This window comes from Dendronephthya gigantea, unplaced genomic scaffold, assembly GCF_004324835.1.
Source record: "Dendronephthya gigantea isolate DGI-Jeju-01 unplaced genomic scaffold, DenGig_1.0 000051F, whole genome shotgun sequence".
NCBI lineage: Eukaryota > Metazoa > Cnidaria > Anthozoa > Malacalcyonacea > Nephtheidae > Dendronephthya > Dendronephthya gigantea.
In genome coordinates, this window is record NW_021163061.1 from 789,091 (window position 1) to 817,010 (window position 27,920).

At 37.0% G+C, this 27,920-nt stretch overlaps 1 protein-coding gene across 4 annotated transcripts; it reads left to right on the forward strand.

Annotated features, from left to right (window-relative positions):
* Positions 1 to 1,929: 1,929 nt before the first annotated feature.
* Positions 1,930 to 27,888, forward strand: LOC114528732. Of its 4 annotated transcripts, none has more exons than XM_028550410.1 (5): positions 1,930 to 2,562; positions 21,301 to 21,614; positions 22,307 to 22,521; positions 22,750 to 23,072; positions 23,549 to 27,888. In XM_028550410.1, exons 1-5 carry the CDS (start codon positions 2,155 to 2,157, stop codon positions 24,347 to 24,349), a joined length of 2,061 nt encoding a protein of 686 aa, XP_028406211.1. In that variant the 5' UTR covers positions 1,930 to 2,154; the 3' UTR covers positions 24,350 to 27,888. The 4 variants fall into 4 exon arrangements, with proteins under 4 accessions (XP_028406211.1, XP_028406213.1, XP_028406212.1 ...); XM_028550412.1 differs by lacking the exon at positions 1,930 to 2,562 and adding an exon at positions 7,573 to 7,643; XM_028550411.1 differs by lacking the exon at positions 1,930 to 2,562 and adding an exon at positions 15,989 to 16,361.
* Positions 27,889 to 27,920: the final 32 nt, after the last annotated feature.

A 27,920-nucleotide genomic window follows, 5' to 3' on the forward strand; every position in this document is an offset into this window, starting at 1 on the left:
GCTTTAAATTGTTATTTACTTAAACCAAAGTCTCTTACCGTCGGTCAAAAAAGGTCACTTAAAAACAAAACAATTCAATAATTTCAATTATATTGTGACTTGTTTTGTACAAGCAAATCTAAAGAACAGGTTCACTCTGATAAGATTCAAGATAAAGCCGTCTTTACAAAGAAACGTTTGTTTTAAATGATTCAAATTCAAATTCAATGAAGTTGCCTTTCTAGTATCTTTTCTCCTAAACTTTATCACATCTGTCCGTCACTAGCAATTATTCTGCTCGACTGCCTAGCAATCACTGCTTTGGTCTTGACAACACTGAAATTGCCATTGGCATTGTGAATATTTGTTGGATCTTTTCATTGAAATGGTTTATTCCCAAATAAAACTACTTTTATCCAAATTAATAATACTTAATTTCTTCCTGCTGGACACACAAGGTCTCTCTGTTTTGTGCTCAGTAAAGAACATTCTCATGCAGTAGCTATTACAAAGTGAATGAACCGAAACTTGAATTTAAATTTATGCATTGTGTTTCTTGATGAAACGTGTTCCTTATCGTCTAGACACATAAAGAATGGATTGCTGTTGGTGGAACTCTCGCCTTCTTTTGAGATATCGGACCAAATCACGTAGTTTTGAGTATTAGGTACTTAGAAATATACCCGTACCGTTGATAAACTAGGAAAACCAATACTGTTGAAAGATGAAATCCTGTGTAAGTTCCGTTTTATGCGTTACAAGAAAACAAGTTGCCGGACAATAGGACATGACTCGTATAGGAAACTGATACCCGTAAAATTGCGCGAATTCTTAGTTTGTCGCAACTTGAAACTCTTGCCAAGCTACAAATAGCTGCAAATTTCTTGCCCATATGCATTGCAATTTAACAAACTATTAAACATCCGTCAGAAGTGAATTTGATCCAAAAAATCTGGATCGTGTGAATGATGAACGACTCGTTCTTTCATCAACTCAACCATTCAGATGATTGCCGTTTGCGGGCTTGAACAGGTTAGCCCCAATACAATAACTTTTTAAAACAAGGTCAATGCCACATGCATTATTTGAACTTCTATGTCTTTGAGTAGCGCAATATATTAGTGTTTAAACTGAACAGCTCAAATCTTTCTAATCATATTTTTTCGAAAAGTATCTTATGATAACTATATGAGCCAATTTCATGGGGATTGCTTTTTTGTGAGTCACATTCATATCATTTTTTTTGCCCATGCGGGTGGAACCATTAATAGTGAAACGCTTCAACAGCATTCAGTCCGTGACTTGATAAATTTTCCAGAGAAATTTTATTGAAACCGATCACTATTCTCCCTAATTCATTCCTCCTAGATCCGGGCTAAAAAACCTAAATTTGCAACGTAGTTTATGTTGTGGTCTCAGTAAAGATTCATGTGGCGTATGACGTGTACAGGTTGTCGCCAGGCAACGCTACTGGAAGCTCATGAATGACAACAAGATTCGGATTTAATTAGTCCATTGGATTAGTGAAACTTGCCACGCCATTAATAATAAGAGCGTCGTCTTTGCTAAATCTTCTCAGTAAGGAGAAATTAAAAGCGAAAATAGTGCATTTAACAAAACGATTTTTGAGAATCCTAGAATCGGGTTTCTATGCTAGAAACTCACAGCTGTTGTTATGTAATTATACGGATAATATTTGATTAAGGTTTCGGGTATAAAATTTGACCTGCGGCGGTTGGAATTAGAACGGCATTAGAACGCCTTCATACCGCATCAGAATCTTTGCACACTTTCGCTAACAAACCATGGGGCGTGGGGTTTCGCGTGCGTGGGTATGGGAGGGGTTTAAAGTCCCCGTTTGTGCATGCGTGCCGAGCACTCGAGTCGGCCGCAAGGCATGCCGGTACGGTTTCCCAGTCCCCCGGGGTTTAAGGGTTCGAAGAGGCCAATAATCTTAGAATTCGCCTTTCGGTGTCAATATGGTGATTCGCTGTATTATAAAGGAAGACACGATTTTTAGAAAAGATATTTGTTAGTATTTATTTTTACTAATGAGTCAAGCAACATCGTGGATATTCTGCGAACACATTGCTACATTAGGTCGTGTCATATTGCTGTAAAATCGAGGCGAATATCACGAAGAGAATTTGAATACTAACTACGGATATTTTGGATATGCAAGCGAACGAAATTGTATCGCGTACCGAGTTCCAATACGCGAACACAAATGGCGAAACAAACGACAACTTCGAGCCGGTAATACAAAACGTTTGGAGTCAGAAACAATCTGGGGAGACGTCTGAAAGCTCGAACAGCCGTAGCAGGGCGAGCGAAGGTGAACCGCATCTCTCTTTTGCCTACGAAAGAGCGAGTATGTTGGCAGTTCAACAACCCAGCACATGCATTGCGACTACAGATGGAAATAAGATCTCGTATGTACACATAGCTCCTAAGGTCGACGGTAGAAGGCTTTCCTACACGGGATCTTTATCGGAAAATACTGGAAGTTCGCCATCAAATTCCCCAGAACGCGCTGGAGTCTCTGCAAGTCATGGCTATGGAGAAAATCAAAGTCCAGTTAAGGTAGGATTTCGACTATTCACGTTGGTGTTTATACAGGGTTGTTGAAGTGTTGCGTAAAATTGCCCACGAATTGCACTTTAAACTAATAATGCCTGCGATTTGAAATAACCTTTTGCGATTTTAGTGCGAAGCGTAATTAAAAGGCACTCGCTTTTGGAAAGTGGCTGTTGTGTTACGAATTTCAAACAGCATAGATACTCCCCACAAAATTTTATTAAAAAATGCACATTTAAGCATCGATATGCGCCTTTGTTCGGAGCTGTTTACAAAAGGCAACATTTATTAGCGAGGTTGGCATTCACAACGCGAACATATTGTAATCGTAAACCGTTTTAAGTTTAGGTGAAAAGTTCCCCATCACGATATTAAGACATATCGTGCAACGGGTTGTACTCGATATGGCGGCGTAGATACAAAGCATATTTTGAAATGGACCAATGATTTTCACTTAAACAGAGCCAAGTGTGCTGTAACATAGCATAAAGTAAATGCTCTTCTAAAAGCGGCTTTTCAGCTTGCGTGTAATACGTTTTTATACCAGCTGTTTGTGCTCACAATGAAATGGTACTTTAAATTTGCTTAAAATTTGAAATTGGTCTTGGCAAGAACGGAAAAAAAACACACGACAAAAGGAAGAGGCTTTCAGCAAATTCGTAATGAAAAAGCACTTGATTTTATCTCTAAAGCTTCACATGAATGCTCGAAGGCAATTTTACAGCACGTTCGTGCGTGATAATTAACTAAAATTTGTGCAAAATACCTGTACAAATGGCCAAAGCTTTTTGCGGGTGGCTCATTGTAATTAACTGAAGCATACGTTTGCCCTCACCCTTGCTTTTTAAGCAAAAACGCTTTTTCAATGAAACAACACCGAAACATGAACCTTGTAGCAATATTTCACCTCAAGCCTTAAATTCTAGAACTATTATATTAGTGAATTCCTAGAGGCAATCTAAACATAGATCATTTTTCTTTTATCATAACAAGAAACCTATGCAATGGCTACTTAAATATTTATTGCCTTTCATTGATGCTAAAATCAGGTAGCAGAAGTTTATTCTGATATGTGTTTGGGCAAAGCATATCGTCTCCTATCGCATTATCAAATTTGGAAAATTCTCGGATTTCCCGGCGTTTCTTGAACATACATCCCGGCCTCATTCCCCACCTACTTCGCTTTCCGGTTTGACCACTAATCAGCGAATGGGCGACCTTGCGCTTTAGACATCGAGGATATTGAAATGTCAGTGTCCGAGAATCGCACAAGTTCCTGTTTCAACGAATTTCCGCGAATTCCGCCTGCTAGGGTACTTGTTCCTTTATGCTAGATTAATGCCATGTTTATCCAGCTCTGGTTTCCTGCAATTGAAATTCGAGTAGGAGATATGAATTTTAGGGATTTAATTTTAAGCTTACTGTTTGTTCTTGATTGTGTCATTCAGTAAAAATTATACGAAAGAAATGACCCATTATTAGATCTAGGCATTCCTCGCATTTTTTAGAAACCAGCTGAGATCTGATATTGATTCAGCTGTCATAAGGATTATTTCATTTCCTTTCTCAAGTTTCTAAGATGGTCCTATTTAAAGTTTTTTTACATGAACTTAACTCCTTGTATATCGGTTCTCGAAAGGCTATGTTAAGGTTAACATAAAATTAAGTTGGTAATCCGTAATCCATAATATGGAATTTGTGTCAGGTTTACTTCTTCTTCTTCATTTGAAAGGTTCTTTTTTTGAAGTCAGTTTTTAAAACCACTTGTTAAGCTAGGTTTCTTGCTTTTAACAATGTAAAATTCATTTCCTTGTTTTAATTAATTGACCTGCCATCCGAGAATGCTAATTGTGTTTTGGAATTTAAAACGCAGACTAACCCTTTGGGTCAAATAACAAAACAGAAATGTCGGAGAATTTTGAAATAGGATATTGGACTTCTACTGTCCTTGAAAAGGTTTGAAGGTTGAAATTATACTTATGCGCCTTATATGGTAAACTGCTCCTAGCTAGGGCTTTAAAAGATATCAAAGTTTGCCACTTCGCACATGGCCGACTTTTTCGGAACCTTGCAGTGCCTTTTTGTTTAGATATATGAATAGACACCTGCCCAGTTTAGCTTCTTGTTTTCTACATTGTCCTCTTTGAATATATTTCAAATACAAGTTCATGTAGTGTCTTCATCGAAACACAGTGTTTCTAATGCCATCTATATTTATACCTCTACATTTCTTTATATATCTTTGGATAATTTGTCAAACAAAGCACTGAGATTAAGAATTTAATTTTGATCGGAAGTTTTCCAGAATGTTGATATTATGACTTGAGAAACTAAGTCCTGTAACTACCTGGGTATTATATTTATCATTTTTAAAAGGAATATATTAGGCTTTATTATGTTTCTCAGTTTATAATACTAATTTGAATAAAGAGAAATACCTGTTCAAAAATGCAGGTTGACATTTGAAAGACCGTCATTCAAATAAATGTTTAAACAAGGAAACATGAAACATCTTTCAATGGAATATTACAACCCAAATAATGTATTTATGGATAACAGGGAGATTATAATGGCTGAAGGCACCCAGATTACAACATATCTTGACATTAAGTATAAAGTATGTGTTGTTTTGCCTTTCTAAGAATAATTTGCGTACTCTTAACGAGAGCAGTCGACGACTGAGAAAAATATTTACTAAGACATGAAATTTCAGTCTTGTGTTTGTATATCGACCGACCGATCGCAAGGTATATTGAAAAGGCATAGCTATAAAAGTGGCTTAAATTTTTTCACATTTTTCTTTTAACTAATTTATGTCTTACTTAGCTATCTTATTTTCATATCATTAATCTATTCCAGTAATAGATGTGCTTTAGAGCATAATTACACAGGCCAGCCACTGATTCTTTGGACACTTATGTCGATAATTTTTTATCGCTCCACTTTACAGCATTGTCTCAGATGTAGATTTCTGAATGTATGTCGCTCCGTATCAGATTGGCTGCAGTCCATCATGCTGCGAGAATTTCTCATAATTAGGATTTCTCGTAATTGCCGCAAAATGATGCCGCCGATGATAGAGTCTGCCGCAGATGTCTCTTTTTTTAAATTTGCTAAAAAAACGTGACTGCAAGTTGTAGGTCAAAATGAGAAGGTTTTTCTTTACTTTATATGAAATCAAATATTCAGTAATTATTAAATATTTTATCTCCTCAGTGTGTAGATTTGAAAACATCCAGTTCAGACCAACCACGGCCGTCAAGGGTTTCTCATAGGCTTCCCCCAATCTGATACACTGATCCTATCAAGATTTCAATACTTGCAAGATTATTCACATACATACATGCACACACACACACAAGATTTTTTCATTCTTTATGTTATTTCAAGGATTTTTACGCTCTACCAAAATGTGTAGTCATGCTTGTCCATAGTGTCGTAGTTTGAAGCAGTTTATTTTATTTTCTATGTACTCATTTAGTCTTTGTTACAGCAGCTGTGTATTTTAAAACGAAAGATAATTTTTGTTTACACTAGACAGCTATATTATGCTTATTAATAATGTATATCAGATCCCCATATATTGCTTTCATTCAAAATATTTATAACAAAGCCTCCGAACTGATCATTCCGCAGTTCAATAATGCTTCAGACAATATTTAACTGCATCCCTAATCATTACAAAGAATGCAGTAATGCTCTGTTTTGATTGATTCACATGTTGCGGCCATAGATAGGCAGTATCCGTGTTAAAAAGAAAGTGTAAAAGCATGATTCTTGTTCGCATGCTGCTTAAAGCATGTCACTCAATATATTTGTTCGCCGAATTTGATTCAATGCAGTCTGATGATGTTAATTATATACAACCATCTTCTAAACCTAGCAATGTTTAAATGTTGGATGATGATAATTTGGCTGAGTAATGCTTTAAGCTTTAGGAGCAATCGCCCGCATTTGGTTTGGATTTTCTAAAATATGAGAAATGAAATAATATGTTTCCGGTTTTCATAACTAGTTCCTGTTATATTGTCTGACCTCTTGCACTTTGGCACTTATGACACATTATGTTATGGCTTTATGTTATATTCTATGAAATACCATGGGAACATTGTGTGTGGCAATGTAATGTTCCAAACATCACGAGACCAACTCATTAGCATTGGATGCAGGTCTCGTGACTTTCCATAGATCGAACACAAACAGGCTGAAGAATTATAAGAAATATTGTTTATTTCTTCTGTGGTTTATAGCTGTTTGATAAGAGCCAGATAGCTGTAGCACTTCAATATCTGAGAAACACACTACATGATAATTCATTGACTTGATCTTGAGTGCTGATTGGGGAAGACAGAGGTCATTAGAGTTACATAAGGCATTGTGGTTAAAGATGTCTGCGGGAGATAGAAGTTGTTTGATACATTGATAATGACGCCTGCTTTTCATGATGTAAACCTCATTGGTGTTTCTTAGTTTGGTAAATACTTAAATTTCATGGGGAATGAATGGTCATTTAAAAAATAATGTAAATTACTGCTAACGAGCCAGACTATATGATAATCAGTATTTGCCATGAAATGACTCCCCTAATGAAAAATGCTTTACGCTGTTAGGCCATTCATAGTTTGATGGATTGATTCCAAAAATAGCCCATGTCTGACACTTTATTTGTGTTTCTCGTAAATGTGGTTTAATTCTAGCAAATGCTTCAATATATACCTAATATGTTTACTCTGTGAAAGGCTGCAAATTTAAAAGAAGTTCCCTGTTATGTCTAGTGATTGTATGCTTGCTTGTTGGTGTAGAAGATGACCATGCCATCTTGTCATAATGCCCATCTTCCTGTTGACCTTGGTGTGTGCGACTTCCCACGATTTTTTTCTTGGCCTTTCACAATATACATTAGGCAGATCATTTGCATAATTTTGAGACAAAGCGGCAGCAATTTATGACGCACTGTGTGTTCCAGTAAAAATTAGCAGAATTTTATAGAATCAATTCAGTATCGTCTGTGTTGCGGTCATTGGCAAATGAGAATTGGCGGTCAAGGTTTCCTGGCTGTAAAAAACTGTGCTCTGAAAATGGTTCTTGTATGTATACTTATTATTTATTTATTAAGATTGTCTTTAGGTAGGCATCGAGTTTGGGTGGGTAGATATTGATAGTATTAATTCACTATTATTTAAGAAAGTCAAACAATTAGATTTATCATGGATTTATGGGAGGCTTGCCATTTATTCACAAAGTGTAGTTCATGTTGTCAAATGTATGAATATTCACCGGCTAAAACAAGGCATTATATATATATACATTATATTATATATACAGTATATATATATATATATAGCTTAGCTAAACAGTGATACATCAGATATCCTCTTCCTGTGATAGTGTAAGGAAAGTGTTCAAATATTTTAAAGTCCAGAATGCTGTTTTATCTAGTATACTAATTAAGATGTCATCTAGTTATTGTGAATTTTATACATGTATTTATTATTCATGCATGTTTATGAAAACCATTCAAAATGTTTTTGTTATAGCAGGTTTAGTTTGAGTAATTTTAAGATATTTTTGGTTCTCTCTTCTCATGCAAGAAATCTTCAAACCGGAAACCTTCAGCTAAAATATATTACGTTTAATACATTTCCACATTACTTTTGAATTGAATTGAATTGAATTGAGTTGAATTTGCCTAATAATCTGAATAGCAGCTTACAAAAGCAGGATTATTTATCCAGATTACTCATTACTTTAAATGGTACAAGATATGTTTATATTACTAGCATTTAGTTTCCATGTCTATGAAAAATCTTTAGGATGTTTTATTATTTTAATTATTTTAACAATTCGACCAAACTGTTGGTGTGAAATATTTTTCGTTTTCTAAAATGTTTAGACAAAAGTTGTGCGTCATAAAGTATAAAGAAGCTTATTTAACGTGGGAGCACACTTTCCTGTTTTTCAAACCATTAAAGTTTCTTTGATTTCACTGGAGGCCATTATGTGTTACCTATAATAGCCTGTGTTGTATATTTCCTCACCTAAAATATCACAAAAACTGCAGAAATGTTTCATTTTAAGTAACCAGGTTGATTCAAAGGCTTAATTTTTCTATCACATCATTCATATGTATTTGAATGTCGTCAATTTTTGGTTAAGTTCGGACTGAATTTGTAGTTATTTATAGCGACAACTGAAATTAATACAATTATATATATGTTTATTTTATAATCATTTTTTCTGCTTCATGTTCAGTCGGAGTGCTTTATTGAGGTTGTAGAATGTGGGGAGCTTTGTGTTCATCAATCTTTGTACAAATTTTATAAATTATAATTCTTAAACCTGCTTTAAGCCTTCGTGTATATCAGCACTAATCCTTAACTGTCGAAATATAGAAGCTAGACACGCCATGAGGTTTCCGGCAGCAAATTAATTAACAATGCCAGCATATGCCTTTGTGAAAATTTGATCCATCATTTTTAAGACTGTGGTTTGCCGGAAGTCGTCTTCGAGAATTTTGGAAATATTTCGCTCACAGGGAATTTCTTCGAGTTTTAGATTTCGCCCATCGAATGCAAGGATCGAATTTCAAAAAATAATAATATAACGATTCTGCATACACTCGAGCACTCTGCCGGAAACATGGTCCATAGCCATAGACATAGCTATTAACAATAGTTAATAAAAGCAAAAATCCGAATATTGCTCGTAAAAACCAAAAAAAATAATCGTAGCCAGGGAAGACATGATCAAAACTGTGTGCTCGTCATTAATATTGTATTCTTACTCAAACGTGGAGTTCATTTTGAAAACAATATCCAAACTTTGTCTGTGACTATGATGTAATATTTGCTATTGCATGCATGCGTGAGGAATTGTGATAAAAATATCTTCATTTAATGAAATTAAGTGTATTTATTATCAGTACAAATACACTGCCAGTCTTTGAATTCATGTTTCTGTATTTTGATAGAATTTCACCGCCATTTTGAGGTTTGTAACTATGAGTCATTGAGTCTAAGTAAAACATTTTAGTTTGAAGATTTGGCTTTTAGAAATATTTTAGCGATTTGTTTAACAATCGTGACTCGGGAGTCGAGCTCGAGTGCTTATTCTTTTTTGCAAACGCTTTTTATAGAAACACAAAACGACGCTTGTCGCTTTATTTAGAATCTAATCCTATACTAGTATATGATGGCTACGTGATGTCGCTTTGGATTACACGCTTGTATCACGAACGATAAGCTTGTATTTTAGTTTTCTGAGGAGACCGATAGTGATACGATGTCGATAAGAACCAACTCGAAGGATTGCAATATCTTTGCTGTTTGTATTCTAAAGAAGGTGTGAATGAATTCTAAAAGTGCTCATGATATTGCGTGTATAGAATATGAACAGGCGTATGTTTACGTTTAAATTTTTAATACCTACGTCAGTCGGTAAATGCTTCGTCGCGTCTCTTTGGTTACCCCTGAGTTGGTTCTTTCTAAGACATGCCAGGAGTCATGCTTTGCGGTTGACGTCAATTTCAATCATCTATCGGCATTCTTCGCGTTTGTCTTTGGCATATTTCTTTCGGCACAGAAAGCAATTTTTGTGTGGGTGGTTGTGAGAGGGTTGATTCCTATAGCTATTGCTATGGATGGTATTTTCTCGACTAATTTCCTTTGTACAAATCGAGTAAATATAATGAGAAATGTTTTCTTGAGAAATATCTGATAAATTTCGCCTCTGCAGGTTCACTGTCGATTAGGCAGCGAAGCATCTTTGATCTAAGGATTTCGTTTCAAAATGAAATGATTTATGGGGCAGTGACAGTGTATTTTGTGTCAATATCTTGGCTCGCACTGGGATAGCAGATTCCTCGAAATATCTTGCTATATTTAAAATAGACTTCCTGAATAACTGCTGTGTATGTTTCTTGAATCTTCTATTCTATGTTTTCACACGAATCTATTTCTTTACACCATATACAGAAATAGACTCCCTAAATGCAAAGGTAAAATGCTTATTCCTTTGTTTTCCGGCAAACGAAATAAATGACTATAAATTGACCAAGCAGCTAGGCCCGTATCTTTGAGCTGTTAGACTCGACTAATTTCATAAATTTCTCAATTTCCTTTCCTACCACATCGGCATCAGTTATCTGAGACGGAACACTATAAGCAAATGTATCCTGATTTCCCTCTTTACTCCCATGATTCCTTCTTTGCTCTCATATTTCCGTCTTTGCTCCAATTTCCCCCTTTGATCCCACATTACCCTCTTTGTTCACCTTCCCATTTTCTTAATTCAAACGCGAAGATCAATCTCTCCGATACGGGCGGCCCCGTAGATCAGATATTTGCTTTGAACCAAAGCAGATGTTGTGGGCATGCTGTCGATGTTTGCTTTCATTAATCGCCTGTGTATATATTTACTGTTCCGCGCGTGTACTTTGACATATTGTGGTTCAGATCTGTGACGTACGCTTGAAAAACTACTGTCTTTCAAGATAACTCCTAGCAAAACAGGGCATCTTATCTGAAACAAGCTAGAACAAAATGACTTGAAAATGCCTTCTCTAGAAGCTATAGGGGTGAAAATGACTTTTAAGTCGTTGGTTTTCTGTTGAATTTTGCAACAGGGTAGGTTTGGTCCGTTTGGACATGCTTTGGAATTACCCTTTGTCCCACTCAACCAAGAAGTCGTATTATACATTGTCAGCCCGAGGCGTCTTTGAAAACACTTTCACTTGGCCCAATTTGGTGTGTTCTTCCAAAATTCACACTCAATATTCAGCTACAATTAATGCTAGTGATAACTAAACCCCGTTTCGTCTTTTTCATTATAAACACATGATAAACATTTCCCAAGCGCCTGGTAGAACAACTTTCACATTCCGCGCAAATTATATTTGTGAATTCAGATTTTAAGTGCGATATGCCGGCATTCGCAGGAACAGCAATGCTAAGCAAGCTATCAGTAAATACAGTAAATTCCTACGGAGAGCCTTTTAATGCAGAGATGAAGTTTGAAAATAGGGCGGCCTGTAACTATAGATATATGAGAATCTTGCACTGTTTTGCCAATTTAAGTTCGTTACAATAAACGACATGAATGTTTAACGAGAAAGCCTTGTAAATAACAAATGGTACACTTGATTTTAGCCTCTTACGTCTTATCAGCAGACGGGGAAAAATTTACATGTTCCTTTAATAATTTTCCATAGATGATCTTTGATTACAGATTTTTCATTGTCTAGACTCAGTTCTTGTTTTTGTTGTACGAGCATCGTGTACATTGTAGAATACTCTAGCTAATTCAACTTAATTACTTTAAAAGCCGCTTCCATGGGCTCCTCGCGCTGTCTGTAGTTTCAAAATGAGGCCGTCAAATGGTGGATTTTATTATTGTTTCGGTGTTGTGGTTTTTGCTAATTTCGCCGGCCATCGAATCCAGCATGTTGTTCGTGTTGGCCGTTGAAGATAGCATCAAAGTTTCGCGTTTTCTTTGCACGGCATATTTCACTATAGACCCATGGATTTTTACTGGAACTTTTGTGAAATGTTGGTAAGTTTTTGCTATTAGATGTTAAAGTCCCTCACTGCACGCTCCGTTAAAGTTGTATAAAGTTGTAGAAAGTAATATTCTGGGTTTTTCAAAAACTTGAAACCTTCTTAAGTCCCTGTGGTTCAGTATCACAAAAGAATGTCGAGAAGTCAAAATATAACATCAAAATTTGGCCAGTAAATAGCTCTTTTACCATAGTTTTTCAAGCTGGGGTTTTTTGCTTCTATGTATTTGCCAGTGAGCACTATATATGATCTGAAGTGGGGAGAGCGAATTTAGGAAACCATTTCTTTACTTTATTTTTTTTTGTTTTAACTTCCACACGAGTAACTCGTTTAGTGATGCTGTGTTAGAAATGACTAGAATTTTATTTTAAGTGAACTTGTATAAAAGCAGTTTTTCATTGAAAGGGCTGCACTGGAGCATTCATGATCAATAAAACTGTTTTGTATGAATATTTATGAACATTTTTTTTAAATATTTGCCGAACATTTACGATTACAGGCCCCAACTCAACGTCAGAATGAATGTGTGAATAAATGAACCTATTTTTAACCCATGTGTAATAGAGATATAACCAATTCAATGTCATACGTGTGATTTATTTAAAATTGCTGTCGTATATACATATCGGCGGCCATCTTGGTTTTTATCAAAACCTCTTGGTCCAGGTTTTAAAGTATATAGAGAGCTCAATGTGACACGTATACATGATTACAATTACAATATTACACGTGTCGTTTGATAATATTGTGGCCGCCATGTCTGATTTGTATTCGTTATCATTTTAATCATTATGTTAATGGTAAGATAAGCATTTTGGATATTTTAAGTATACCAGGCAATTTATAAACATTGTAGATACCTTCACTTAGACTTTTGAGCAGAGGTAGTACTTCATGTTACAGGCCTTATAGGAGGACTTGCTGCATGATATACAGAAATCTCACTGCTAACCGAGAGCTAGACAAATGCGGGCTCTTCCTAAATCAGAAAAACGTTACGTAATAATTCCATGCTTGAAGAAATATCACGAAAGGCGCTTGGCGGGAAATGCGACTGAGCTCTATGAGATAGCTGAATGAGAAGTGAATTCACTGGAGTGTTTCTTGTCAGCAACCATGAATCCTGTTGTCTTTACATCTCGTTTGGGCGGGTTACACGACGTGTCATAGCGAAAATGCAATTGATATTGACAAGAAATCTCCCAGATAATTCATAAGAAGTACATGCATACTAAAGTGTTAATTGTCAGCAGTCAGAAATCATTCACGACTTTAAACATCAATTGGGTGGGTTTTACCGAGTATTGGGTGGGCGGTTGTCCTGATATTGCACAGTGCTTGAGCATTGCTCCAGTGTAATTTAGAGATGTGTAAACATTGTGCTGCAATATTACTCGATGTCGGCATTTTGTCTGTGGCAGCCCAATCGACGTTGGCAGGTATCGAACACAGATTTCGCCTGTATCAGCTTGGTTGCGCAACGCGAGTGCTTCAAATGTTTACTTGGACTTTAATGCGTGCAAATGTCATCATGATCCAAAGATGAAAACACTTTATGCAGACAGCACGAGTTGTACGGAAATCCTACTTGACCTTTGCATACAAAGTAAATCCTGAATAATTGTTAACCGCAATATCCTGTTTATGCTGTTCTGTGCGCAGATCTTCTGATAAAAAATATCATGCCAGTGCGCATTTGTATGGCCCAAAGATTACTCCCAAGTAACGTTTAGGTCCCGTGTGTGAAGATTGTGTTTATCAGGGGTTTGTTTCTTGGGCTATTTATAAAACAATCGTCTGCTTCGATATATACTTCTCAATCATGTGATCTGCGAGACGTGTTTAATTAATACCGGTTTTACCCGGGTATTTTACAGCGCACTGTCTTCTACTAGTGGGTTAAACCTGTTTTACATCAAGTCGAGGTCATGGATGGTTTCTAGTGACACTAATGCATGCGCTTCTAACCCATCTAAGTTGCTTCTCCTGTGCCTCAACTTCTCTAAGAGTTTCGTCAGATGGCGTGAGCAAACAGCAGGGAATTTGCTCCGAAAATGTACATAACCATCGAGGGCGCTGACTGTAGTTTCCCTTGCATGCAGCCGTTGTTAATTCTGGACTGTTTGTCCATCGAGGAAGCGACGAACTTGTATATAAATTCGCCGTAGACAACTTCTAGCTAGTTTTTCTTCTGTGATTCTGAATGTGCAGACAGTTAACAATAAATGAACTGCTTAGCTGACTCTTGCTACAATTATTAACGAATATTACAAAGGAACGGTTATTCTTTACACATCTATCAGTAAAACACTTGAATATTTACAAGGAATTTGGTGATAAATGAAGGCTGTCACCGGTAATACGATAAGAATCAAAGATATTTCTCATCAAAAGGATTCCTTATCCTCATACAAGTTAGGCCAGCACTTGAGTACAAAAATTGATTTTATCTTTTTTTGAATTTTATATCATATGCACGTCGTTGAAAGAGAGACGTGATTTTTGCTGCTGATGAATGTAATGCTTCTGTAGACACAAGTGCATTTTAGATACAAAAGTCACTCAAGGGAGTCTTACCCCCCACAAATAGACCCCGTAGCCTCTCCCACTGCTCTTTCCTATTGCGTTTCGAAGTTCACTCTTCGAGAAAGGCTAAATCTGTATAGAACAGAAGCGAATATGGACAGAAATTAGTAAATGTGGACACATGTGAACACGTATACTGTAGATACATGAACATACAACAACTCATATGGATAGAAAGAGCACTTGAGGGGTACATAGGGTGTTTTTTAGTATCATGAAATAGAGTCTTATCTCATCACCTAGAAATGTCCTTATATATTTGGTTAAGTGTAGCTATTATTGAAGTATATATAGTAGGTTATTGAAATGCAATGGAATCCTAGGATTCTCTAGGTATTCGTAATGGAATAAGATTCGTTGCTGACTTAATGTTTCAGTGAGAAAAAGTTGCGAAATTTTCACAAAAATTTCATTGATATTACGACGGTGTTGTTAAGCAACTTAACTAGATGCATGACGTTATTGCTAGGTTGAAAGTTATGCAAAGAATTCATAAAGCCCATGTTTTGCATTCATAAAAGCCATGTTTTAACGATATATTGGTTGGCCACAGCGTCAAAAATATTGCCACAACATTTAATGTTTCTTTCACAAAAATATTTGTTGACGACTTACGTCATTGGACGTCATTGACTACGTATTCGTACCCTGTTAGTTCTCGAGTTTACGATCTCTTTCCGTCGCCACTCGACAATGTCCAGACCCCAAACTAGAGTGTTCTTTCCCTGCATATGTTGACGAATTTACTTTTGGAATTTGTGTTTTGAAATGTTGAGCTTCTTCGCGATGTACCAGCGTTACAGGTTGTTGCCCTGAATGTTCCAAATAAAACAGACGCTTGTGAAATTTCTAGCCTTTTGCCATTGGCGATTTGTGACATTTTTTTGGCCTAATGGAAATAAAAACTTGACCGTGTGTCAGGCTCTAAAAAAATATAATCATCTTATAAGGAATTTTTTATCAATCTTGGCAACACGTTTTACTGATTACAGAATTATTGGTCTCATAATTTAGATTGTTGTGTTCAGTCAGTTATATTTGTCCTCTTATGCGCCTAATCTTAGAATAATTATAGAATTTTTTTCCCGATTTTCTTGCAATGTTCTTTCGTGAGAACAAGTGTCCTAATGACCTAGACGCCAACGCAATATCGTGGGTTTAAATGTCTTTCATTTTTGAAGACGTCGTGGCAATTCTTGAGCGTTCTTCTTGAATAAACATATTGAACATGTAAATTATGTTAAAATAAATACACAACAAACATAAATTATTTGCATACAAGTGAAGTATCAATCTTCACCGGGAGTCTACAGGCTTGGCCCACCGCCACTTACTCTCGTACATCATTGATTTATCGATCGTAAAGAGCGGAAATCAGCGAAATTTCGTCGACTATTATTCGCTTGCCCCAACGGGAGGAATTATTTGGAGAAAGAAATCTTGTTATACCAGCGTGTAGCGTGCTAGAAGATGCAAGCGCGTCTTTTAACGCCAATTATACAGTGATGCCTTATTGATATCCATTTTCATTGGGACAAGGGTTGCAATCACTCAATCTCACGCTGTTGCTGTCTTCAGAATTCGTACATACATCTTATGTGGCGACCTAACGACCTAAACATGTACTACAGGATAGAACACAGTTTACAATACGGATTCAAGAATGTGAGTGTGTCTTCTTTGCTAAATATAGTACCTGTGTGTTCTGCCTTTTACTCCCAGTGGGAGATTTTTAATCAGAGGTGTGTGTAATTTGTATAAACAGAAAGGCTATGCCCAAAGCTGTACGCTTCGAATATTTGGTTACACCTCTCCATTTTGGTATCCAATTTGAACGAGTAATCCGCTAAAGAAATACTAATCGAAAATGATATTGATCGTATGCATGTGAAATCCTGAGGCTTCGCAGCCGTCTTATCAACAAGCAGCACTTTGAAAGCTTCTGTCTATTCTTTATAATTTTCTTCTTTGTAAGTGCTAATCGTGGTAAATTCCTGTAGGATTTTCACGAACAGGGTATGAATGGAATTGTTTCGCTTGGAAACGATAGCAGTTTGCTGAATGTTTAGAAGTTGTTATATTATGTATCAAATAACCTCAGGCCTTCTACGCAACCATTTTTCAACAAGTGCCGAATAACGAAGCTATCTATAAAGCGTTTACGTTCAAAATACATGCCATCTACGCTGTATATAGTGTGGTTAGCCTAAAATATAAACTTAGGGCAAACGTATTGATTTCTATTTTTTTACGCGTGCTTCGACTTGCAGTGTGGTTAATGTTTACAATATGGCGGTCTGTGTGAAACCAACCATATATTTTTAAATCATCTGAAAAAGTATCCTCTTTTCCCTTTTAAATTAGGCTTTAAAGTTTCATTTTTCCATCACCGTATTGACAATAAAAATAGTGGAAAAACACAGCTTAAATTGCCATTTTCTAAACATATATAACAGTGAGGTGTAATTATATTCTTGATGATTAGAAATGTCTTTAAATCGATAGGAAATTACACAACGAATTACAACAATGCATATTCTCTGTAAGCCCTTTCATTCATTCATATAGTGCATTACTATGTATCCAGTATCAATTATATTGCTATATATATACTGTTTCCATAACCACTTTTACGCGCTTAGAGAAAGAAAATACCACGACAAATATATGAGGGCAAATATTTTTCATTCCAAATTTCAATGCCTTGGTCGTTCCCGGCATTTTGAAAATTTACGTCAGTCCTAAGCCAAGGTATACTATGGCACAAGATCTTTTTCCGATGCATAGCTAGACATAGCTTCTCTATAGGTTTTCCTTTACGTGCATGTTTATATATATAAATTGCCATTATTGGGGTCTGAATTGAGTTGCTCTTTATAAGAACTGCGTGTTCACTGACGCATGTTTATATCGTGGGCTGGCTAATTATACTTTGTGTTTATTATATTTCGAGCTAAGGTGCTAAGCGATTCGCGTATGTAGTGCTGCGTGTGTTAATTTTAATAAGTTGTTATCAAATTGCTTGTTTGTGAGGCAAAGAAACGGATGGTTTTAAATTAACTCTGTGTGCATATGCTGTTTCAATAGGATTAGAGTGTTTTGGCAGACTTAGCGATGCCTGCCTTTAATGGACACGATGTCGTCACGATATCTCTTCTAACTCACGCAATTTCTCATCGAGAAATTCCGGACTTTCGTTTCTAATACAACGGCATGTGCACTCGTTTAGTCCCACACGCTCACATCCTCGCACGCATTTCCTCTAGCTCTCTGGGGTACTTTTCTTAAATTGAATCGGTTTAGGGCGCATGTAATGGGAACTTTAGGCAATCCTCAAAGCCACTTTTTGGATCACGACAAATCTTATGATCGTATCACCTTACATGGTTTGTTGTAGTAAAAACACTTGGCTAGCTAGCTGCCTGCCCAATTCAATCGTTTCTTCACATCGACTCGATATAATTTTGATTTTCAACGTTGAAATTGTGCCCAAAAGGCAAAATACAAGCGTTCCGGATGCTAAACCCGTGTCCAGCTTTAGACGAACAGCAGGTGCCATAGCGTTCCATTTTTAGCTTCGTTGAAAAACTTTTGTCAACAAAAGATGGGTCTTAGGCTGCAAAGAGAATCCCCGCTGGAGGGCGGATAACTTTCATTTACAATTTACGTAATTATTTTGCGTTTTTTGGGTCTAAATGGGCACGGTGTAGAACAATGTGGAATGTGCTGGACGAGTGCTTTTTTTTTCAATGAAATTCCTCTATCATGATAAAATGCTATGCTGGTTGTAAACGTCTTGTAAGGCGCCGTCAATGTGGCGCCCGAGGTTGAGGGTGTCACGCTGTGTACATGTGATTAGCCCACATGTTTCACGTGAAGACGGCGGGCAGAATGCCATAAATACTTCCAAACCAAGCTTTCATTTTTTGCTTTGTTTCGCGTCCATTCGCTCTTGAACGGCAGTCTTATCACCTGCTCCAAGATTTCTATCAATTGCGAGGACACTTGTGTTCGACTTCATGAGCTTGTTTGTGGGGAGACATGATTCAATTTGCCCTTGAAATGCAATCAGTAGACTGTATTCGTATGTCTTTATTCACAACTCGTTCTCAAAGAATCACAACTCGAGTCCACTACGTTCAAGCGTAACCTATGCATGAGCAGCGCTTTCTAATCACTTGTCATCATATGCGATATAACAACCTTCTGAAATAGACAAAAATACCTCTCGACCTTTCCACCTGAGGCTCTACGTCAGGAGAACTTGCTTTACCTTTATTTCTGCGTCGTCCTTAATATTTACAAAAGCTATACCCTTTTTTCTTTATCGAATGGAAAAGTCTCCCTAGAAATCCAGTGAGAAGATTCCTCTCATTTCCCCTTATTAACTGGAAATTCCACCCAAAAGACCCATGCAGTGAACGGCTGTCTCTTATTTCTTCATTAATCTATACTCCATCATTCTTACTGTCCTGCAAAGGACAACCGCTTGGTTTTTCATTATCTTCGTATGATTTTGTAGTTTCGTAGCCAGGCATGCAAGCAGGCGCCGTTTTATATGATTAACTGAAGAAAGTTTATCCCTATATGCATGTAAATATAGTAGCTACCTTATTTTGCATGCATTACACAACGTATGTCGGAAACCCATCAATTTTGTGGTGAATATAATATATAAGGCTTTTAAGTTGTTCAAATTTTGACGTGCAACGTTTGAACTCGGCCTGATGACTTAAAGGCAATTTACGTTACACCTCCTTCTGATCGAGTTTAAAACTTAAATTCATCTTGTTTTTCAAAGCAGTCTCCCCGTCTGAATTCTTGTCTTAATTTGTACAACAAGGAATCTTTGAAGGTTCTTTGTTTCGACCGTTGAAACTACACAGAACCTGTATGCAGTTTCCTTAAATATTGGCTGGAAAACAGCCCAAGCAGAATTATAAAAAATATCCTTTGTTCGCTTAAGTACCGGGGGATGTTTATTTGCGGAAAAACGTAAACAAAGAGCCAACAAATGCTTTCACAAGAAGCAGTGATGACATATACACCTGACGTTCGTGATGGGCTGCTTTGCATTACATATACATGTGCATCAATATTTTCCACTTTGCAATGTTTTTCTTTGCCTTGACAAAGAATTCAAGACATATATAATATATGCGTGGAATATACATTTGTATTTATATCATCGCATGAAACTATCGCATTACATCCATCGCATTTCATCCATCGCATTTGAAAACAACGTTTTCAAACGTTATCATTCAAAGTAGCGGAAATAAGCTTGATTTTTTTGCTTGCAGCTCGAAATATTTTCGTAATTTGTCATAGGTTTTTAAAATATTGCTCGTAATTTCTCGATTGCCATTGCTGTAGTTACGAACAGCCTAGACCCAGGTGAAGATATATCAGTCTTACCAAGATAAGACTTTGTTTGGCAGTCATGCAACTATATAATCAGCATGCAGCATCATGTAACTCTCCAATCATACCATATGGAATTTTTCTCAAAACAAACGACTACAACTCCCTCGTTTTGTAAAAAGTTGATAATTTTCGATATCGTATATCATAATCCACAACAATCTTTCGTGCAAGAAGTTGAACGATGCAGTAAAATGTGAACTATCAGGGCGGATATTTGCTTGCATTCCCGCCTTTGAATCTAAGTGCACCCTTCGCTTTTTTTTTGCTTTAAAACGGTACAATTATCAAAACAATTTTCGGACCGAGGCCGCGGTGTTTTGTAGTATTTATGTTCACGAATTTAACTGAAAATTTTGATACGATCAAGCTGTATATTTGCAAACATTTGCCATGCGTTTCGCTCTGATAAACACTTTCGGAAGACTGCCCTTGGATTCCCGCAACGACAAGGAACCAGGCAATATCTTTGACATGCATGCAAAAATAAATTTCTTGTTTCCGCCAGCCACGATATTTTCCATCGCCAGAGTAGACGAATGTGGTAAATGTAAACGAATTCTGCTCTCTTTGTTGCTCTCTTCCTCCTGTTTGTCCGAGACTTGTTGTTTGTTATGGATTATAATTTGGATTTTCTTGTTTGTCATGATCCTTTTATGTCGGTAAGCGCGGACAATCGCAGTGTAAAAAAGTATTTATAGTTTGGGTTTCCTCCTGTAGTAACATTGGATCGATAAAAGATGATTCTTACTGGACCTCTAGGAAGAACAGTGTAGAACTTATAGAGCTATCCAGTATAAATAAAGTTAGTTTAGTTTAGGTTTCCTCCTGTTGTAACGCTGGATCGATAAGAGATGATCCTTACTGGACTTTTAGGAAGAACAGTTTACAACTGATAGAGCTATTCAGTATAAATAAAGTTAGTTTAGTTTAGGTTTCCTCCTGTAGTAACACTGGATCCATATAAGACATTATCTTTACTGGAACTCTAGTTAGAACAGATCGAGATATTCAAAAGAATAACTTGCTCCAATATAACCAAGAGCCATAGTGCCAAATTCTTCTGATAACATCCATAATATGTTGTGTAACAACCGCCTAAAATAATGTACGCTATACATCAAGAAATCTCTTTGTATTGGTTACAAAATTGTTATATCAAATTTCATTTTGTTTGTAGACTGAAGTAAAGAATGAAGTTTACGTTCCATCTGGTAAAAATATCATCAACGACAGTCCATGGCCGCCAGACTTCGAGCCCACAGTCAAAGAGATGCGTTTCAAGCTGTACGAATTTGGTGGGAAAAGAGAAGGTATCGACGAGCCTCCCCGGGAAGAAATGCGAAAACTACGACAGTACTACGCCGTGAAGTTCCGAAGTTGGCTGAAGGATGGTAATCGTGATATGAGTCAATTGTTGTGTCATTATTATGCCGTTGCTAAAATGAGCAACCGGTGCTGGGAGCGAGCTGTTTCAATCATGGAAAAATACAGGTAAGCTTTACTAAAAGCTCCAGTGTAAATAAAGCTAGTTTAGTTTAGGTTTCCTCCTGTAGTACAGTAACACTGGACCTCAGCATAGAAGATAGATCCAATATACAGTTAGTTTAGTTTAGGTTTCCTCCTGTAGTAACACTGGATCATAAGAGATGATCCTTACTGGACCTCTAGGAAGAGCAGTTTAGAACTGATAGAGCTATCCAGTATAAATACAGTTAGTTTAGTTTAGGTTTCCTCCTGTAGTAACACTGGATCAATAAGAGATGATCCTTACTGGACCTCTAGGAAGAACAGTTTAGAACTGATAGAGATATCCAGTATAAATAAAGTTAGTTTAGTTTAGGTCTCCTCCTGTATAGTAACACTGGATCAATAGAAGATCATCCTTACTGGACCTCTAGGAAGAACAGTTTAGAACTGATAGAGCTATCCAGTATAAATAAAGTTAGTTTAGTTTAGGTTTCCTCCTGTAGTAACACTAGATCAATAGAAGATCATCCTTACTGGACCTCTAGGAAGAACAGTTTAGAACTGATAGAGCTATCCAGTATAAATAAAGTTAGTTTAGTTTAGGTTTCCTCCTGTAGTAATACTGGATCAATAAGAGATGATGCTTACTGGACCTCCAGGAAGAACAGTGCAGAACTATTGTGAAGTTAATTTATAAAAAATGTTTCCCTTTCTAGGCTCGGTCTCTTGAAAGATATGAGTAAAGGTCTTCCTGTGAAGCAGAGTATTTTTCAGTTTGTTGATCGTGGTAATGAAGAGTACACATATGATATCATGTGCAAAGTTGAGCGGGGTGAAGTCAGTTTACAGGAGGCGAAACAAAAATACCGAATGATTCTGGATAAACGAAAGGCGAAGATCAATACAGCCAAGAGACTCTCAACAATTGAAGGTTATTCATCCATTATTGTATTTCTCGATATGTTTATCGAACGATTCCGTTCAAATCTTATTCATCTTTTGTCGTACTGCCACAGTCTGTATAGTAAAATGCTTCTGCTTGTAAAATAGGCCGTTTTTAGCAAACGAAATATACACTTCCAATTGTGTTACTTGTTTACGTTGTGTATACGGTATGGCTGTTCTTTACATCGATGTTAACATGGTCTCGTTCGTCTAGCAATGAACCACGATCAAGAAGCCGAGCAATCACGGCGAAGATCGATCGATTACGAACAACGCCCGAGTACTGTCGTCAATGGTGGTGGCTATCACGTGGAACAAAATGACCTTCCCGAGGATTACCGCGAACATGGCGGCCGGCCAATGGACTCTGGGCATATTGACCGCTATCCCCAGTCCCCCTCACAAACGATGATCAAACAGGAGAGACTTGAGACTGCTGAGGGCGGCGTCAAGTCGACTGAGATACGAGCTCTGAATGGCGTCGTTGCTAAGCATTATAATGGCCTGCAGTATCACGAATATAATCAAATGCAGAAGGTATTACAGAGACTCGGTATTTTATTATGGTGTCCAAGTTAGTTTAGGTTTCCTCCTGTAGTTACACTGGATCTCCAGGAAGAACAGTTTAGAACTGATAGAGCTATCTAGTAGAAATAAAGTTAGTTTAGTTTAGGTTTCCTCCTTTAGTACACTGGATCAATAAGAGATGATCCTTACTGGACCTCTAGGAAGAACAGTTTAGATCTGATAGAGCTATCCAGTATAAATAAAGTTAGTTTAGTTTAGGTTTCCTCCTGTAGTAACACTGGATCAATAAGAGATGATCCTTACTGGACCTCTAGGAAGAACAGTTTAGAACTGATAGAGCTATCCAGTATAAATAAAGTTAGTTGAGTTTAGGTTTCCTCCTTTAGTACACTGGATCAATAAGAGATGATCCTTACTGGACCTCCAGGAAGAACAGTTCTGCCATAACTGTTGACGAAAGATGCCATTGTTGCTTTTCGACTTAGGTTGGCGAACGTGAGTATGAAATGGACAAGTTGAAAAAGAGGCTGCGTGATGTTGAGGATGAACGAGATGGGATGGAGAAGAAATGGCTCGACCAGGTTCAGAATCATGTGAAGGAAAAATATCTCATCGCAGATCTCCAGAAAGAAGTTCTCCTTTGGAAAGGGAAGTTCAAGAATCTTCTTGATCGCATTCAAGGCCTTGAGTGCGACGCCAGAAGAGATTTTGACTTCTCTTGTCGTCGAGCTTCGCACGGTGATACTCAAAATGATTTTATCAGTCAAAAACACAAGGATCAGGGCTCTGTTGTACGGGCTGTGGACAGCGGCGTTGAGAAGGTCTCGGTCATCGACGCTCCTGGCCGAATTGTCCACGTGCCCGTCACATGTGGCGTACCAGTGATTGCACGTGATCGCGGCGGTGTCCCGCAGGTATATCGCCCGGAGCCCACATACATCTACGGTTATCCCAGCCAGGCCATCCACCATCCCACTCTCGTTCAAAACGGAGTAACGCCAATGATTACGTCCGAGTACTACGACGCGAGGCGTGACGTCACCATGGCGACGCCAGAGGTATCACGTGAGCAGGTTACCATAGCGACGTCCGACGAGGCCGATGATAAAGACGTCGATGTGGACGTCGAAGGGAAGGCTGACGACCAGGAGGAGAGTGGGGACAATGATATGAGCAAAAGGTTAGTGATTGGTACAAATAAAGCAAAGATTATTGTCAGAAAACGTAACGATCCAAGTAGATATGTCGCCGGGGCTCAAAACAAACGTAAGCGACTAAGCAGGTGAATTTCGTTGTTGTTTTATCGCTGACAATCGTTCACATCTGAGAGGAAACTGTTTTTCTGCCTTCACGAAACTGGCTTTGGAACGAAGTCTTGCAACACGATAAATAACATGCAATGCACCTTTTCGATAAATACGTTCTTACTCAGCAAGTCTACGTAAGACAGGGAGAATTTCTTTGCAAGAATAAATCTTTCTTTGACTGACTGACTGGAAATCAGAAAACATAATCATCAAAATCGTGCATTTCTGAACTAATCGTGTTGCGTAGAAAATCAATGCTTTACTAAAACGGGAATCGTAACACAATGTGGCTCTTTCTCGACGCACTCGAGTGCAAGATTACATCAACATCGATCATTTATAAACTACTAATTCTTCTCTTGTTTTGAAAGCAGAATTCTGCTCTCGCTTGCATGACGTTCCTTCGGTGCGTGGCGATTGTCAGCGGTCAAGGGAATGGGGGCGCGCGTCACGTGACATGGTTTTGTGTGACTAGTTAAATGTATTTGGATATCGTTTGGTACAGTTTCATAGAAGATATCATTACGTATGAGTCAGCGTCATTTCATCTCTGGCGATATAGCTCTATTGTGAAATGTCACGCAGCTCATATTCAAGGTATTTGTCTACAAAAAAACGGCGGTTTTTTTGTCGAGCGTTAGGCGGACGGGAGGTGATCTCTACTGTATAATTATATATATATATATATATGTATTAGCTAGTTTGATATAAACTTGTAGCGAGGATCGATTTGATGTTTCTAACATCCACAGGAATTCGCCGCATCCGCCGTGTTTCCGTTTGGAAATTTCCTTGCAATTCAATGTGTACAATTATTATTCGTGATGCTGGTGCAATTTCTGTGCGTCGTTTACGCGGCGATGTTAGACAGAGAATTGATCCTTTTGGAGTTAGAATGTAGTTGTTAGCAAAGTCTGAATGTCGTGTGGTGCTAGTTGATTAAACAAGGCTTGCGAATTATCATGAACTTATACCAAAAATTTCCTATATTGTTGCTATGGAGGGGAGGGAGGGGTGCACTTAGCCTGATGCAGATTCAGGCCTTGAGGCGTAGTTGACCTGCAATAGGGTTGGTGGGTGGGTTTCATCCTTAGGAGTTGAGAGCGTGTCATTTCACGTGTAATGTTCCAATCTTTAACGAAATCTGCTCGGAAAATATCTGTCACTTTGAGAAGCGAGGTCTAGCCATTTTATTAGTTCAAAACATCTCAACTCCTTGCCATTTTGATAAAGTTTAAATCAAATTCATTTAAAGCTAATGCCCGTGGTTGATAAAAGGCACTAGATAACATCGATTGAAACTCGAAAAATAGTATAATCAGTCGGGGTAAACCATGCCTTCAAAGGGTGTTATCTACGTTCATTTGGGATTAATCTAATGCAGGCACTGTGCGCATTGTAATATATTATTGTGTCTGATTTACTTATCTGCCAATATTAACGGCATTTTAGTAAGGCAATATTTTTAGGAGAAAATTTTCTCATTTTGAGCATAGATTGCATGTAACATCACCGTTGCGTGGGGGATATTTTGAATTTGTCTTTGTTAAAAACTACCCTCAGTTCTTCTCAGTTCGTCCGCCAACTTCTTTCAATATTTTTCAAAATCTGACATTTTTCTACGGTATATGCAAAATCCAAATACTACTTGAGAAAAAATAGTTAGAATTGTATTGAGAAAAAGACATTCGGTCTTCAAAATCTATTAGCATAAGCATTTAAGAGCAATAGCGAAGTTTATATTTCCACTGTGATATTTATATTATATAAAGCCGGCGTTTTCTTGAGAAATTTCAATTTAAAATTTTTGTGGTGAATTTCCCCGCAAAACACAACAAGGTCGTATTTTTTTTGGTGAAGTTTTTAACAGTGACTATATTTCAATGCAGAACCCAACAGCGGTGATGAATTTGTATAATTTATTAATTTGAATAATAATATCTGTCATTCATTAGTTCTTAGTTTTAGTTTAACTTGCTGGAGGTTAATCATGGTTAATAGGGGATACTTTGTATCTTTGACGGATATCTAGGATGTCAGAAGTACAATGTTACCACCATTTTGTTTTACGCGAGGCAAACCATAAATTTCAATACAGGCGCATTTCTGTCCTTAGGACGCCAGAATTTGCCGTATTTTATCGTTTGTTGATCGTATAACAAAATGCGGGAACATTTTTTGTGTTTTTGAAACGTACTTTTTCAATTCAAAGATATCAGCGTCTTGTTACAGGTCGCTCAATTGACGTTAATTCGCTTTTCTGCCCGTTGTAAGATCACGTTAAAACGAATGCACTCACTTATATATATATATAACGTAATTTGTCATGGCAAACAGTTGTCTGTCATTGGTTAAAATCGTTTCCCATTTAGCCAATGACAGCACTTCTTTGCGCCATAGTTACTAATCAACCAATACTGTGTACTCTAAGAAAATATTTGGAAAGGATTTCATTCTTTACTAAAAATTTAAATATATTTTGTACTGGATAAAATATTTTAAATTATGAGTAATTATGAAATAAATCTATTGTATCACCAGTAATGATTGGTGAGATAATTTTATTACCAGTACTGTTTTATAATAATTATGACAAATTTTGTACTCTCTTAAAAACTAATGTTACTTTTGGCTAGATTACCAAATACTTTAAATATCTGTTAGAAAAAGCGCCGTGTGAATTTATTATTTGAAGCTTTTGGTCCGTCGTTATTTCGGGCAAGTTGTAGTTAAAAAAATGATTGGAAAGTTTGTCATCTTCACTATCCTAAAAATGGTCGCTTTTTCTCTATTGAAAAAAAGGCTGGAGACTTTTTAAGTTTGTTGCAGTGATTACCGCAGGAGTAACGAACGGACCAAAAGCTTTTCAATGATCAATTTACCTGGCGTTTTCACAAACAAATATTTTCATTTTTATACACACGTAAAAACGGGCATACTGTTTCAAACCTGCAACACAAGTTCTTTGTTCGTTTGTTGTAAATTTGCTGCGAGATTTTTACGTGTGTCTAACTAAATATTGTATGAGGGTTGTTTATCTAAAAAGTCATCTTTAAATCTACGTTTATAAACTGCCATTTGTCTAGAAAATTTCGGGGTTCACTGCTAGTTTATTATCAATTGATTAATTGTTATAATTTCACTATTCTGTCCCAACGAAAACCTGAAAGTAGCTACGATAAATGGTCCTTTGTAAACGTAGTTTTAAAGATTCCAACTAGAACTGTATTTAGCTTGCAAATAATACAAAGATATCTATATCTATACGATCTAAATTTCACAGTTTTTTGAAGTATGTTTTTATTGGTGAAATCACCAAAGTTTTGAAACACGGTTGTAATTTAGGTCGTAAAAATAAATAGGTATTGGTTTGTAAAGTAATGACAAATGTTATAGAAAAATATTAATGATGACAAAGGATTGTTGGGTTAATTGACGCTTGTGTTGCAAGATATGACTATTCCTGTATCTCGTAATTTTAATGATGGTTTCTTCAGCAAATGATTAAAATAATTTTTACATCCATTGCCTTGTGTGTTTTACAACTTGT